The sequence below is a fragment of the Anser cygnoides genome, chromosome 5 (assembly GCF_040182565.1).
Source record: "Anser cygnoides isolate HZ-2024a breed goose chromosome 5, Taihu_goose_T2T_genome, whole genome shotgun sequence".
Taxonomy (NCBI): domain Eukaryota; kingdom Metazoa; phylum Chordata; class Aves; order Anseriformes; family Anatidae; genus Anser; species Anser cygnoides.
In genome coordinates, this window is record NC_089877.1 from 28375915 (window position 1) to 28392258 (window position 16344).

A 16344-nucleotide genomic window follows, 5' to 3' on the forward strand; every position below is an offset into this window, starting at 1 on the left:
GTAGTAAAACAGCAGTAAGGGATTTCAGTGCTTCATAGAGAAACAAAGGCACAATAGCAAGTCAGGAAATCTAATTTTTCTCTCTTAATTTTTACAATTGCGTTTTTTATTCCAAGGTAATTTCAAAATGACAGTAGGAAGAAAGTGGATGGACAAATGTTTCATATGCCAGTGATCCCAGATACTTTCAAAAATACATCCAAAAGAACAATACAGTTGTAATTGACTTGTTTTTCAAAAGGAAGGGTTCTTCTCCTATGCGCATTACAGATACATTTAATGATGTCTTCACTGTAATGACCACAGCTCATAGAGATGTGTTCTGTTACTTTAAATTAGCTGGCTTGGCTTCTATTAGCAGTGTAGCTGCCACAGTGTATAGGACTTGCACTCCTTCCTGTAACTGGGAGAGAAAAGAATGCCTGCCATAAGCCTTCTGCATAATGAGATTTCCTATTTGGGATTTTTTTTCCAACTTGGGAATTTCTGCCTTTAGGTATTTCCATTAGAACATCTCTTTGCAACAGGTAACAGGGAACTGAACAAAATTAAATGTCAGGTTAAGGCAAAATAATCTGGAAAACATTGTCAGGCTTGTAATTATGCAATTCTAATCATTAATGTGTAATTTTTTTCTGGTCATGCTTTATTACAAGTAGTTTGGTAGAAGTTTTAATATGAAGAAAATTGACAATAATATATGAAAACATGAGGAAGACTTCTGTGTGAAGGCATCTTCAAGAAATGATAACTAGAAGACAAATACTAGTTTGGATTTAAGATGTATCAAAAATTGAGTTAGTTGGTCCTTTTGGCAAAAGTGCACCAGAATACGAAAATGATTCTTTATTAAAATAGTTTGCCATTAAAACTAATGCTTATTGAACAGTAGAGAATTTCTCATTTGCTCTTTGTCTGCTATGCAAGAGCACTTTCAGCCACTAAATAGGAAGAAACTGGAAGAGTCTTGGAAAGTGGCTGGTTTCATCTATTATTCTTGGGATTGTAACTGTTCCTTTGCCTGCTTCTGCAGATTCCTACCACATGGATCAATGCAACTTCTTTAGCAAAGTGTTAATTGAAAGTATTTGGAGAGAAAAACACCATGTCCATATATATTGCCACACTCATGTACGGAAGTCTTATGGACAAGAAAATAATTACTTTTTGACCTTAGTTTGGACCATTCACAGTTATTTCATCTTTTTGTACTTCTTGCATATATTCTTTTTCCCAATTGTTTTGTAGTGTGAATACAAAATGAATAGTGAGGAGCATAACGTACAATATACTACTTAATAGTGGTATTTAAACTTTCACTAGATGTAAAAAGTACATTTTTTCTTCCGCGATGGTTCACTGAGATCAGTTTGTCATAGTTCATTTTCATTGAGCCTTGAAAGATCTCCCTTTGGAGAGAAGATGCTAGCAAATTTGTTCTTGATGCGGTTCAGCTAACTCTAGCTGCTGCTGGCCACAAAATCATATGATCTGATAAAACTGCTACTATGTGCTCTAAGTATCTCGTGCTTTGGAGTATTCATATGTACCCTTGTTCAGTCATTTACAGTGTGCTACTCCTGGCTAGTTTATACCTTTACTAATCATATAACATAAATCTCAGCCTCCTCTGCCTGAATTTCTTGTCCCTCTAAGCCCAAATAGTTTTTGATACAGGGAAGTTTGGATATGGAAGAAATTCCTGTTCTGTGACCATAGTTTCTAAAATTGAAATTATATTATCCTCTACTTTTCCTGTGCCTTACTCAGCTGAAAGGAAAATGAATGGCTGATACCCAGAGGATCAGTATAAATAATGTTCCATCAACTTAGCCTCTTACTACTGTACTGTATTCCTTAAAAGCTTTGTTGCTTATGAATACACAGCAATTTTGTGTGGATACTGTTTCTGTGACCTTTCCAAATCTCAATTCAGCAATGCACAGTAGAACTAATCATTCTTTTGTTGTGTCTAAGGCTCTTCAGTTTGCACAAAAGGGAAGAGTTGGCTTCTTGTTGCATGTTATAGCTTGATCAAAATGGGTGTCATTTTTCAGCATTAGCATAAGAAGTTAATGTACAGGCAGATACATACACACATAGTGTAGACCTTTAAGAGAACAGAAATAGTAAAGTTTGGTTCCTGTTTGGCTTTTAGTGACTAGGAAGATGAATAAAAAGACCCATGACTGAAATGATAGATGAGTTAAGTTACTGAATTTAGTTATTGCTGTTTTATCAGTTCTTGCATTCCAGACTTCATTATGTGTTTCTGAAATGGAATAACAGCTAAAATTTCTGTAACATGGTTTAGTTTGTTTAAAAGAACAACCATGTTAAATAACAGAGTGCTTTGTGCATCAAAAGTGTTGGTAAGTGTTGGACTTTTGCAACTCTTGCCATAGAAGGTTATCCCACAAGACTCACAAGACTAATACTGTTCTTTAGTGTGGGTTTATCTAAATCAAATTCAAACACGAGCCTACACTACACTAGTGATGAGTAACAGTTAATGACTTGTTCAGTTTATCTCACAAATGGCCGTCATCGGCTAATGGGTACTCCTGTTCATCTTCACAAGATATTTTGCAGTGGATATGGGAATGAGCTCACAGGACCATCCCCTTTCCCCTCTTATACACCTTGTGCTAGAGGTAAGTGTGGTTTTGGGGGAATAAGGGTGGGATGTCATGAGATGAAAGTGAATGTGGGCTTCGTAAATTTTTCGCAAACCTCAGTAAAGGCATGTGTCTGGGGATGGACAAAGATTCAGCTGAATTCTTATTTTTTACCCAAAGAGGTTACCCAGTCCTAAATTGACATGCTTTCCTTGAACTGGGAGTCAGAAATCCCTTTTCTCTTCTGTTTTTCTGCTGCAGAAATTCCCAACATTCCCATTATGTGGGCTCCAGAGAGGGGTAAGCAACATCTTCAATCCCACCCAATCATTTCCAAACTAATTCTTTGCTAGTATTTTTTTGCTTTTTAAATCATCATCAGAAACAGTTTTTAGATACATTTTTCCCATTCATTTGATTTTCTTGTGGATTCTCATATTTTTGTTTTATAGGAAGGTCCCATGACCTCCCCAAGTGCTAGGGTCAGACTCATCTGCTGTTTCCATTTGTGTGCTATTCTGTGGATTTTCATGGTTCGCTCTGATCTAATGATATTACCAGAGGGTGAGCATCTAGATTCTTGGGACTGTTTCACTCATGGTATCTTAAGCTATTGAAAAAGCACTGTCACCCTGCTTCCTTGTCAGTCGGTTAACAGGCTTATGTTTTATCCTTGCTGACAGTTGCGTCTGATTATCCATGGGTGTTGGTCTTCTGCTACCTTGCCTGTCTGGGGACTGCCTGGCATTCACTACTCTCTCTTATTTTCTCTATTGCTGGCTGTGTGGCGTTGTCCTCCGAAAATCTTGGCCCTTTGCCTGACTGTCTGGCATTACCTCTTGACCAGCTAATTGCTCGACAGTGACTACCTCCTGCCCTGTCCATCTGTTGAATGGCACATGTCGCCGCCTTACTGTCCCTTGTATCCGATCACACGTCGGCATCGGCTTTCCACTGCCCCGTCTCCCACTTCAAATGCCTGACATCACCTTCCTGCTGAGTGCATCTGCTGACTTTGCGGAGTTGTTCTTCTGCTGCTTGGCACACCTGCTGTTTGGTACTGCTTTATCGACTTGCTGAATGTCTGGCATTTTCCTCCTGCCTTTTCACCTGCTTCTTGATTATAGTGTCCCCTCGCTGCTCTTTGGGTCTGCTTACTCACTGATACTTGCTCTTTTGCTGTCCTGTCTACTTGCTTTTATGCCTGGCATTTCTATCACATTGTCCTGCCCACCTGCCTAGATTTTGTTTCTAAATATGCATCAGTCTGAAAACTTAAGAAGAAATGTAAGGAATGGGGAAACAATATTGTCTGGCTCCTTCATGGTCTGATTCAGTTCAACATACCAGCCAAAAAACTGATCTCAGGACCTGCATCCAGTTTTTTCATAGATCTGCTCACTCAAATCCCTCTCCCTTCTTAGGAAAAAAAAAAAAAAGAGAGAAAAAAAAGCAAAAAAAGAAAGCTCCTGAATCTTACTTAATCTTTACTTCATCACCTCATTTGATAGGTGTATTACTGTTTAGTAATACTGTGTTAAGTATCTATTTCAGTAATAATTCAATACTAAATCAAATCACTAATATTACCTATAGTAATTCTAGCAGAATCCATGGAAGGTAGGTAATAACGGGGGAAAAAAAAAAAGAAAAAGAACAAAAAGCAAAAAAAAACAAACAGTATGTTACTGAGGCTCAGAAAGATTAAGGGCTGAATGTCGAGCTATGCCCAATAAACAATGGATCAAAGGAGCTAAATAATAAATTTTGGATATGTCTTATTTAAAGCACAAGGTTGTAGCTAGTCTAAAAAAAACACTGGATCTGTATGGGATTACCAAACTGCAGCGTGTCCTAGTTGTTTCCTACTCTGCTGAGCTTTCTGTACTGGGAGAATGTTCAGTTGCCAGTTTACAGGAACCTTTTTGTCACTTTTTCACAGAATAAGAACAAAGGCTTGACTACATGTGTAAGGTCCACGGTGAGGGTCCGTAAATCAGTGCCAGAGCTTATTGCAGGAAGCAGAATTTCCTGCTTCTTTTCTTTTAATGCCAGTCACTTGCCCTCTGCTTTCCTAGTTCTGCCACAGTTTCTAGCTTATTATGAGTGTGGTTTAAATTACGCTTTTGAATCCAGTACTAACTAGGAACTGGGGTAAATATTCTGTCATAATGAACCCTGTCATCATTTCATCATAAAGTCTTCCTATACTTAAAATAATTATAATATCCTGTTAACTTCACCTTTTAAACTCTCAATAGAATATTATATATTATATATGTTATTACTATGTTGCTGTCTTCTGAGATACCCTAAGTAGACTAACTGATGTCTGACCTTACCCTCAGGTCAGCATTCCCTGACTCAGTATCCTCTTTCGCTTGTACCAGACTAGCCATGGAATCTGAGAAATACCCTATGAGAGCACAGCTTGCTCCCAACACCGTCTTGCCACCATGGAGAATAGCTCCCAGTGTGGCAGGCGTTGTTCAAGTAGGAGCCAACAGGAACCTTCTCCCAGCTGTCACATTGACCTCTCGAAATCTGGTAGGCTTCTTTCTGCTGCAAGGGACTTCAGGACACATCTGCCTTTACTCCCTTACAGTGTCCTAGGCTCTTCTGCTGTCCCTCATCTCACTCTTACCAACCCTCCTTTGTTTCTCCAGACAGATTTTCTTCTCAGCTTAGCAAACTCTTAAAGACAGCAGGCTCACAGTCTCTCACTTCCCACCAACTTCACACTGCTGAGGGTTCTGGTTAGAAGAACAGATCTCAGTGGCAGTTCACTTTCTGGAAGCTTTAACTATGTGTGACTTTGTTTTGCTTCTTTCCTAGGCTGTTGTTTGAGAACTGGCAGCAAGTGGGGTCATTAGAAGAGAGGAGGAATATTCACCCTAGCACTGTAGGGCTGCTGGACAGTTCGTGAACTCATTTCTTATCCCAAGAACCATAAGTCATTCTCTGGTGTATCATTTCAATTAATTCAGTTTCTCTAAATTAATATTACCACAGAAAAATGGCTAGTTTTCGAATAATATTCAGGTTGTATAAATTTTAAACTAAACAAAATGCAGACAAACACCAGAAACTGAAGGAAAATAAACACTATGCTTTTCCTTGAGACTATGCAATTTTCTTAGTTGAAAATTATACCTACTGGAAAATTGATGCAGTACAGCTTCACTGTAAAATATCCTGGTGAATCAGTTTTCCAGCTGTAGTGATCAAGCTATGATACAAATATTTTAATCATTTCAAAAAAATGTATGTTTAGTTGAAAGAATACATTATAGTTTTTATGTTATAAAAGAGTCAAGATTTGGTTCAAGAAACAAAAATCTGCACACAAAGCTCTGGGAATAGCATCATATCTATCAAATCCCTGAAATGATTTTTGTTGTTGTTGTTGTTAAAACATTTATTGGTTTATCCTGTGCACTTTTCAACAAGAAGTTAACTTCTAGAACACTTACGAAGAGTTACAAGTCTTTCCAGCTTATAGCATTTCTCTTTCCAGGAAAACTAAATTTCCTGTTTTCAGGCTAAGTGTATCTCAGTTTTGTTTTCTCTTACTGGACTCTTTTCCTTCCTTTCTCTCTCTGATAAAAAACTTTTCTAGTAGTCATTTCCTGAACTACTGTCTAAATCCTGCAAATTATTTGTCAGGAAAGTGTTTTTCATATACCTTCTCCTCGCCTCAATGAAGTATTTAAATTCCATTAAAATTTTTATAGTTTGCTTTTTTTATTCTTCTTTGTTTCGTAGAGGTATCATCTCTGATGATACTCAGCATTGTAGCATTTAAGCAACTAATTTCTTCTGTTCTTTCTGAAGAAAAAACCAACAGATTCCTGATTAATACAAGTCTTTTGCTCTCAGAAAGATAGATTTAAACATTATTATTTTGTTACTCTTGGGATTTCCAGAAGGTGTTCCACTGTCCTAATCCACTTAATCTCTGCTTTCAATTCCAGTTGAAGTTTTCCATTATTTTAAGAATAATGTGTCTGTCAGTGACTTGTATCAAATTAGAATTCAAATTCTGTTAAGTCTGTATGTTGTTTCTGAATCCAGTTTGAAAGAATTATTTGTTTAATTTTAGACATGAATGCCTCAGATGTAACACGTAATGCTAAAGAACATACGTGCCCTTTGGTTCATGCACTTGCATCAGTGATGAAGGCTTTTGCAGTCACAACTCATGTAACAATTCTGCTGAAGGTATATTGAGACAGAGTAAGTTCCAGTGTCTCTCTACTTTTGCCTCTTTACTTAGAGTAAATAGCTTTCATTGGAAAAATAAGGAAATAGGTACACAGAACAGATCTAAGAAACAATACAATACTGTTTTAGTAGGATTACTGCTGAGCATCACACTTTGTAACCTGTAATTTTTCTTTTATTCTTTTGAAATTATTTAGGAAGATTTGAATGCTCCATCCTCTGGATTCCCTTTTCTTAAAATGCTCTTTAGAAAATGGTTAGAAAATGGTGTTTATATGGTTATAATGCAGTGTCTAATTGATTCCTTGTTAAGGTAGTATCTGTGGCTTCAACTTAATGAATTTTCTTAGGTGATTAAACTGATGTATTCACTGAAGTTATACATGGAAGTAACCCAGTCATCTATCCCTCATTGACTATTGCTGAACTGTGTCCACTCATGTTTTAGATTTTGAATTTGCTGGAACTTCTTTCACTTAATACTTGGGCGTTTGATCAAGTCAGATATCATGGTTTGGAAATTTTATCATAGACTACACTTGAACTTCTGCTTGATTCATTTTTTCTACTCTGATTGTACATTATAGCAACACTTAATAATCTTTTCCACCCTTCATGTTTACTTTCACTAAATATTTGTAGACCTTAATTGGAGTTTTTCTTTCAATCTTTTTGCATATAGACTGTAGTATTTTTTAAATAAACTTTGTTTTGGGTGGTGTTGCAATCATGTACATCACTGAAGTGGCAGATTTTGCTGTTTCTAAAGCTAAGTGAAACCTACACATTGCCCTATTTTTAGGCTGAGTTTTGGGGCTAAAGCTTCTTTTTCAAGAGTGAAAAAATGACTGGCTTTTTGCCAGTTCTAAGAGCTGACTAGTTATTTCTCTGAAACAAATTAATGCATATTTATACAGAATTAATACATGAACAGAAAACCTTAAAACTATAGTCTCTCTTCAACTCTTCTACGTAACATACAAGTTCTACTAATTTCTGCTGTTCAGCATTGGTGGATCCTGGGATGAGAAAGACAGGATATAGAGCCCTTTTGGATTTCTTTGTCTCTGGAGAATTTTGTTTCCTGTAGACTTACTAGTCTAGCTGGAACTTGTGGCTTTTTCTCAATTACTAGCTTGTCACCTTGTTAAGACAGCTTAATACTTTCACCAGAAATATTTAGTGTCTTTATTTCTCTTCCTTGATGTTTTCCTTACAAATGAGGGTGTTTTTTTTTTATTTAACTCTGTCTATTCAGACACAGTATTGGGCAACTGAGCTTAGGTGCATGCAGTTTCTAGGTTATTCTGAATTACCCTTTCATCCTCCACATACATTATATAGAAATACTGCTGTCTGATTGTTTTCTTACGTTAATCTTCTTAGAGCTGTGATTTTGTAGTTGCTGTTCTCTGAGTGTGAGCTCATTGCTGTAGTAGTGAAATGCTTAGCCTTTTCTGCAAGAGTCCAGATTTATCTAAATTTTAAATATAGAGAGGAAGAACTAATTTTTTGCCCATGCCTAAGAATCTCTGCCTTACTGGTTGTTAAAAGCTACCACTTTTCTCAGTGATCCACTTATATGCTGCTAGTATAAAAATCAATCTACTGAAGAAGTTTGCCCACAGCGAGTTTTATTAAAAAGAGATTGCTACACACCTAATGGTCTGCTACTTCAAGAATAGCAGAAGTTAAGTGCAAGGGCAGGGAGGCACTTTTAGAAACAATTTTGCTATATTTATATTAATGAAAAGGAGCCTACATTACAAGAGCTTTGTTTTAAGAGCAGTTAGGAAGTAGGAGGACAGAATTTGTATATACAATACGAAGTTGCGTTAATGTGAAAGCATTTCTCAGTTGCAGCTGAGGAGTGTTAATAAATCACTGAACTGGTTTAGCTATGGTATGAAAGATAATGTGCCGTCTTTTAAAACTGGAAGAAACTAGTGTTTTGGATACAAACATCTTTATAGAAAAGATCCTAAGAATAGTGAAATAAGAGGAAAACATATTCAACTTTCTTACTTGTTACATTGCTATGTTTTCTTATTATCAGTAGTAGATATTGTAAACTATTGGTTAAAATCAAATTCTAAAGAAAAAATAAATTTTATATTTAAAATTCCTCATTAACAGTAGATTAGGAATTCTGCCGTCATTCATTACAGGGTTCTGTGCAGTAGTATTCTCAAAAAAGTACTTTTTTAAACATCAAATTGATGTGGTGATAGGAGATAAACAGCCACAGTCCATCTTTGAGAGTTCTTATGAGACAATTGAATTATGCCTTTAGATCTTACTGCTCAAAATGCTGAAGTCAAATAATAGGTTATTTACTGAATGTATTCTTAAAATAACTCTATGGATTACAGAGCATTAAAACCAAAACAAGTTTGTACTAAGAGTGTCCATCTTCTCTAAGAAGCTTTTTAATCCAATGCTGTCCATGAGAATTTTGGAGAGTAAAAACAAAACAAAACAACAACAACAACAAAAAACAATGTAATTTGTGCCAGAAGTTAAATAATGCTATACAGGAAATTATTACACAGAGTGCACAGTTGGTCACTGGCTTTCAAAATCTGTTCAGTTGTTCAGTTCCTATGAGTACATCACCCAGGTGTACCTAAATCAGCAACTGGTCAGGCTCTAGATGCATGAATTGCATTACTGGATCTCACTGAAGAATTGTTTCTATAAGTTTTTAGGTTATGGCATAAGTATCTGAAAGCAGTTGTAACTACCATGCTTTATCATTTACTTGGACAGTGAGGATATTATGTAAGGGAATCTTAAGAGAAAGTGAAGTACTTTTTGTAGTTCTGGTAATGGGTATATTCTTGAAAATCCTCAGTAGTCCATCCTTTGTACTGTAGAAGATGTATTTTAGGAGGGATTTTTTAAAATCTTCAACACTGATGATTTTAGATCTAAAATTGTTTGGAAGAGATACGTGGCAGACACTCACTAGAGTTCAGTAGGCAATATTTATTGTTCAGGGAAGGTAGCAAATGATAGGAAGCAATAGACAATGTTGCTGTCGTTCTCAAAAGAAAAGAGTTTCACATCTCAATCTCGGTACCAAATGCTTTAGAGTTAAAGCACTGCAAAATGATTTTTTTGGAGAAGTAAAATTGCGAGTAAAGACTCCAAGTCATTTCACTGCCAAGGAGACCAGGCAAGTTCTTAGGAAAAAGCAACATTAATTTCTGGCTGGTGGCTTCATTCTCTGTGTGCGCTGATGAGGATCTGTAAATAATAGGTTCTCTTCCTGTGGTACTAAATCACAACTTAGCAAAAGTGATGGTTTTGTTTCTGGTTTTGGTTCTAAACTTTATTGCTTAAAATACTTTTTTTTTTAAACTATAAAGAATCCAAGGGCAACACTAGTTTTGTATGAAAATAAGTTAACTGTACCCTGACTCCTCTTTGGTATAGGTAAATAGTCTAGAAGTTAGTACACATGTACTACACAGGGTAAATTTTTTTGAGACAGAGCTCCCTAGTTATTGTAGCGTTAGTAAAAGCTCATTATGTTGTCAGCTGCGGTAATTGTAGAATTCTTAGTGGTATTGATTAGAATTATTTCTGCTCATTTCTCTCATTTCTACTGCATGGTTCCGTAATCTGCTAAGAAGAAATTTTTTTCACTTCTCCAGTTTTGTTCCACTTTAATTTTTAAAGAATGTTGCAAAAGTTGTGACAGATAACATAGATTCTTACATTTTGTGTTTAGTTTGAAGTAATTGGGGGAAAAAATAATAGAATAATAATAAATATATAACATTTTAGCAGTGATTTTGGAATAGCAGAGTGGTGTCACTACCTTTACCAGCATTTCTTCCTCTTCTATACTACTTGTATTAAACAGCTAGCGAATGATTCTTACATGAAATGGAGTTAAGGTGGGAAGCACAGAAGTTCATCAAAAAATAGGGCTGAAAAAAGGAAATAGCCACCTAGCCCTGCTTTGGAACCAAGTGCATGGACTTGTTTCCAACTGTCATTTTCACAAGCTAGTATTTATATCCTCTCCTTCTTGGAAATACTTTACCTTTTGGCACTGGCTTCACACACATACATTATACAGTTGTAACATGCTGCATCTGGTGGGCTGCATAAGTCTTCATTAAGCCTAAATGCCTTCCTCGTAGTGCAGAAAAGCATTTTGTGTTTTCTTTGCAGGGTTAACTGTTTCTAACAATTAATATTCTGTTGGTTTCACCACAGTGTGTGAGGGTGAGTCATAAAATCAAGATCCATTTGGATGGCATAAATATTTTATATATATTTACTGTCAGAGAATTTTGTTTAGCATTCAGGATTAAAAAATTATTGTTAATAACACTAAATATATATTAGACATTATGTATAGAAATTGCTTATTTTTTGATTGCTCAGTTACAACAATTTCTTTGACATTTGTATTACATAACTGGGGCAGGTGAGTCACTGATCTATGAAGTTCATGTAAATCAAGTACAACCAGATACAAACCTACTGAGGTACAGATACAAGTTGCAAATGCCACAATGTTGGTTTTTCTACTATATTGATTTAACTTTTCCTTTTCTTTATTGTATATAAAAATGTGAAGCATCTTCCCCCAGATGTTTTGCAATCTGTAAGTAAAAATGAAGCTGAGTGTTATGAAGTAAATCTGTTGAGCAGTTATATTTCAACTGATGAAAACAAGGTCTCTAAGGAAAGTTACAATAAATACTACTGGGTTAGATCTTTATTATCTAATGCATACCTAGGTAATTCTTTGTTTACAAAAATAGCTATCATTGGACTCCAACAAATATATTAATGGCTCAGTCATGTATAAGTCATTGAAGTACTGTCAGAGGTACCTCTGTCAACCAGTTGCTTTTCATGTTTGTATGCACAGTGGAGTTGTACTGATAAAATCATTTGCTGATATTGGTTTATAAACACGGATGTGGAATTAGCTCCAGGCTTCTGAGTCTCTTGCCGTAGGCATTAGGTACCAATAAATGGTGTGATGGGTCCCAGTGAAGAGAGTGAGGGAATTTGAAGGCAAGTTGTAGGCACAGGGAATCATGGATACAGGGAGAAACAGAAGACAAAGAGTCTGTATTTGATCTAATCTAACAGCAGTTATTGCTGTGACACTTTTGTTCCTCACAAAGATAATTTCAGTAGGGTCATTCTGTGAAGTCTGGGACTTCGCTGGCAGCAGAGTCACTGTGAATATGCTGAGAAAGCAAGCAAACTTCAAATCAGCATTCCTGTGCTGCTGAACTGTTGTCAGTGGAAATGTTACTGATATACCAGCAGATACACCAGTTGGTAGATTTAATTTTTAGTTGGCTACACTAATCAGGGTTTCATCCACCTTTGGCTTTATATAGATTTGAGGTGGGAGAGGAAAAGGAAAAGGAACATGTAATCATGTCACTTATGGGAGAAATATATATCAAGCCGGACATTGATAAAGGGAGGAGTTGATAGAACAATCCACCCTAGTAAGTTTAGACATGGCCTGTTTTATGTGCAGTAAATTTATAAAAGCCTGTGAGAGCTCTCAGGATGTGTCTTTATTGATATGACAGAAGCCTAGGTGGTTACTTAATGAGGAGGAACAACACACACATGTGGGGCAGCATTGGGCTGATGTCCACCTAGCACCATTCAGTGAGCCCAAACTTAGTGATAGGTGCTTACTTAAGACTTTCATCAGACACTCTCCACTACTCTGGGACCATATAGCAGTCGATGGGTTTTTACAGACCCACATAAGTAACACTCATGGATGTTTTATTGTTGAGGAAATGATGGTTGTCAGGCTGCTACTTTTAAAGCGTGTGTGGCCAGGTTCATTGCTGTGGGTGTGCATTTCGTCAAAAGCTCTGGAATGACAGCAAACACCTACGTCTGGGATCCGCCTTGTGCAGAAGGAACTCTTCACTGCCTTCTGGATGCAAGCCATTGTTGACTTACATGGAACTGTGACAGCTAATTTGACATCAAGAAGCCAATAATCATAGTTGTGTATGTATGAAAGGACAGCCGTTGCTTGGTGTATCTCAGTGGGTAACTCATCCACAGTCTGTGAATAATATAATTACAAGTGATAGCACCCCAGTGTACTCCTGGACCTAACCAATCACTATGTATACTTCACTTACACTGTGAAACACATGCACCAGATCTCGTGCATCTCGTGTGTGTTTCTGAATTCCAACTTCTCTTTGGTCATGTTAGCATATTCTTCCCTTCTTGCATCATAAATTCTGGTATTTTCAGTGTGAGTAATGACAAACTGCCAGTTTGTATAAGGACATTAAAGGCCTATTTTCACCTGTATAGTATGGCTATATGAGGATAAGGGGATAGTCTTCTAGCAGAACCTCTTAGAACTCCTTATAGACCTTGACACGGCAGTAGCAGGGCTGAGGATTCTTGAACTATCAGCCCTGGGTTTACCACCTTTTTGCCTCTGATATCAGAGGGATCTGGATAGGCTTGGCTGCTGGGCTGAGGCGAATGGGATGAGGTTTAGCAAGGCCAAGTACTGGGTCCTGTACTTTGGCCGCAATAACTCCATGCAGCGCTATAGGCTTGGGGCAGAGTGGCTAGAAGACTGTGATGAGGAAAGGGACCTGGGAGTGTCGATCGATGCTCGGCTGAATGTGAGCCGGCAGTGTGCCCAGGTGGCCAAGAAGGCCAATGGCATCCTGGCCTGTATCAGGAATAGCGTAGCCAGCAGGAGCAGGGAGGTGATCGTCCCCCTGTACTCTGCCCTGCTGAGGCCGCACCTCGAGTACTGTGTTCAGTTTTGGGCCCCTCACTACAAGAAGGACATCAAGGAGCTTGTCCAGAGAAGGGCAACAAAACTGGTGAGGGGTCTGGAACACAAGTCCTGTGAGGAGCGACTGAGGGAACTGGGGTTGTTTAGTCTGGAGAACAGAAGGCTCAGAGGAGACCTTATTGCTCTCTACAGCTTCCTGAAGGGAGGTTGTGATGAGGAGGGGGTCGGCCTCTTCTCTCAGATAACTAATGATAGGACTCGAGAGAATGGCCACAAGTTGCACCTGGGGAGATTTAGATTAGATATCAGGGAAAACTTTCTCTCTCAAAGAGTGGTCAGGCACTGGAACGGCCTGCCCAGTGAGGTCCGGTGGAGTTGCTCCACTCCCAGTGGAGTCACTGTCCATCACAGTGTTGCAAGAAGCACCTGGACAAGGTGCTACGAGATATGATTTAGTATCTTAGTGGGTAGTATCGGTGATAAGAGGACGATTGGACTAGATGATCTTGTAGGTCCTTTCCAACCTTGTGTTTCTGTGATTCTATGATTGTTCCCAAAGGTGCTCTGTCAAATTGCTATCATAGGTGGTTTGAATTTTGGTGTTAATTTTTATTGGGAATACTCTTGTAACACAGTAGAGATGCAACAATTAATGTTTTCAGGTATCTCGCACTGAAAAAAAATACTTGAAGACCTTCAGTACATACTTCTGTATGGAGGAAGTAGCAAAGATGGCTTATATTCCTAGAAAGTTACTAGCTTTGCTGGCAAGTTGAGAGACTTTACAAACCTGCTTGGCTTTGGTTGCTGTTCAGCAGTATTTGATAGATTTTAACCATTTTTCAAACTAACTGAGCAATCAGCCAAAGAAAGTTGATTTTGGAGGGTTAGAGAGAATGGTTCCTGTCAAGCCTTCTGCCCATAGAAAAGACATAGAATATTATCATACAAGATCCTGGGTGCATACAATAAGAAAAAAATCAAGGAAAGACAGCATGATGGTGAGAACAAGTGACTAAAAACTGATGTTTATTCAGTAACTTTCCGATATATTGAGAGAAACCAACTGCTGTAACCTTTATTTGTTATTGTACTAAGAGAAGATATAGATAACTGGTTTCCAGGCTAGAAGCTGTAATCAGTCTAGCTCCATGTAAGCTCTATTTTCTCACCTGCAAAATAAGAGTAGGGAAGTAGAGAATAAGCTGAAATAGCTGACTTGTGAATCGAAATTACAGGCACACGCGTTATCTCCAGCAGAGGTACAGTGATAACCTTGAAGATAGTATCTCATCTGCAAGCTGAGCGAGGCAATTTTTGTTCTTAATGTATATACCTCTTCTACACCTCGTTGACAGACGTGACTGAAATTTCTGTTGCATATTTGACTGGTCTGTCTCTGTAGTTCTTTGTCCAGTCTTCTGAGGTTTGACTTTGTGTTTTGCAAGTTCTGCTGGAGAGGATATATAGGTATTTCCTTGTTTATGCGTTTTCAAGACTTCTACATTCAGTGTAAAGCTCAAATACACAATAATATGTTATCTGTGCTGATTCTATAGTCTGTTAAATATAAATTGTCTGCAAATCTGTTCATTAACTTGCATAAATAGCTTTACAATGTGCTATACAAAGTCATAGATTTGAACTTTCCCAACAGAAATAATATTTCCAAACAGAGGCAATCTCCATCATCTTAATTTGATCAAATGTATTATGACTTCCTCAGTCTCATATTTGCATTTTAGTTCAAAAGATAGAACTATATTACTTCCCCCAAACTGCTGAAGGGTATATAAAATGTCTCAGATCGTTACTTACTCAGATCATTATTATTAAGAGGTCAAACTTGGCCATGTTTAATATCTAAAAGAGAAAGATAAGGAGTTTCTGAGCATTTCAAGAGTCCTAAGTCTTTTAATTAGATTGGTCTGCAGTAGGTATATCCTCCAGAAGCTGCCTGGGAGGGCTTCCACATAATGTAATTTATATGAAAGAAAAGAAAGGCAGTGAAGCAGCAGAGAACTCTGTGAAACCAATTGGCAGCGAGCCATCTGTTAAGCAACCACAGCTACGTCAGAGACATCTAAAAATATATCCGTTGGATTGGGAACATAATGCCCTAACTCCAGTAAAAAGGCACTTTGAATACTATCAAAAATATGTTTTACAATATATTGTGTTTATTCATATACCAATGAAATATAAAAGAAATGGTCTCACAGACATCGTTATTAAATCCTGAATAGTAGTATTTCAAAATTTTTATTTAATTGTTAGCCTCCGTTTCTCTCTGGATTAGAAGCTACCATTTTATTGCTTCCATTTTCATTTTCTCTCTCCCTGGTCCCCCCCATAGCCTGGCACTTGTATCGTATCCTGTCTTCCTTTTTACTTTTCCTGAGGTTTCCCCTCATTTATTGTCTGTCCAAGCCACCTTGTGCAGTCTTATTTCCAGCCCACTCACCTCATTCACTTGCCCTCACTGTACTCTGTGAACTGCCAGTTTTGTGGCTCCATGCAGCATTTCTCTGCTACAGGTTTCTGAGTTTCATCTCAAACAGGGAAAAGCCATAAGGTTGATGCCAATGGTCATGAAATTTTGGCATGTCTTAAAACTGAAAAATATCAGATATAATGACTTGAAATGAAATCATATCTATTGGTAAGTCTGTCACACTCTGAAAATATCTGACTACATTTATATTAGAATGCTTCAGTTTTATC

The 16344-nt window shown here is 37.5% G+C and overlaps 1 protein-coding gene across 39 annotated transcripts in view; it reads left to right on the forward strand.

The window, feature by feature from the left end:
- Window positions 1-16344, forward strand: part of GPHN (gephyrin) — a 366964-nt gene that overhangs the window by 230810 nt on the left and 119810 nt on the right. For 26 of the 39 annotated variants that reach the window (XR_010832041.1, XR_010832042.1, XM_066998532.1 and 23 more), the window contains one exon: window positions 2880-2918. The exons of the other annotated variants lie outside the window; for them this stretch is intronic. Coding sequence is in view for 24 of the 26 variants with exons in the window: in XM_066998532.1 (XP_066854633.1) it covers window positions 2880-2918 (39 nt within the window). In the remaining 2 variants the exon portion in view is untranslated. The remainder of the gene's footprint in view (window positions 1-2879; window positions 2919-16344) is intronic. 39 annotated transcript variants of the gene reach the window in all.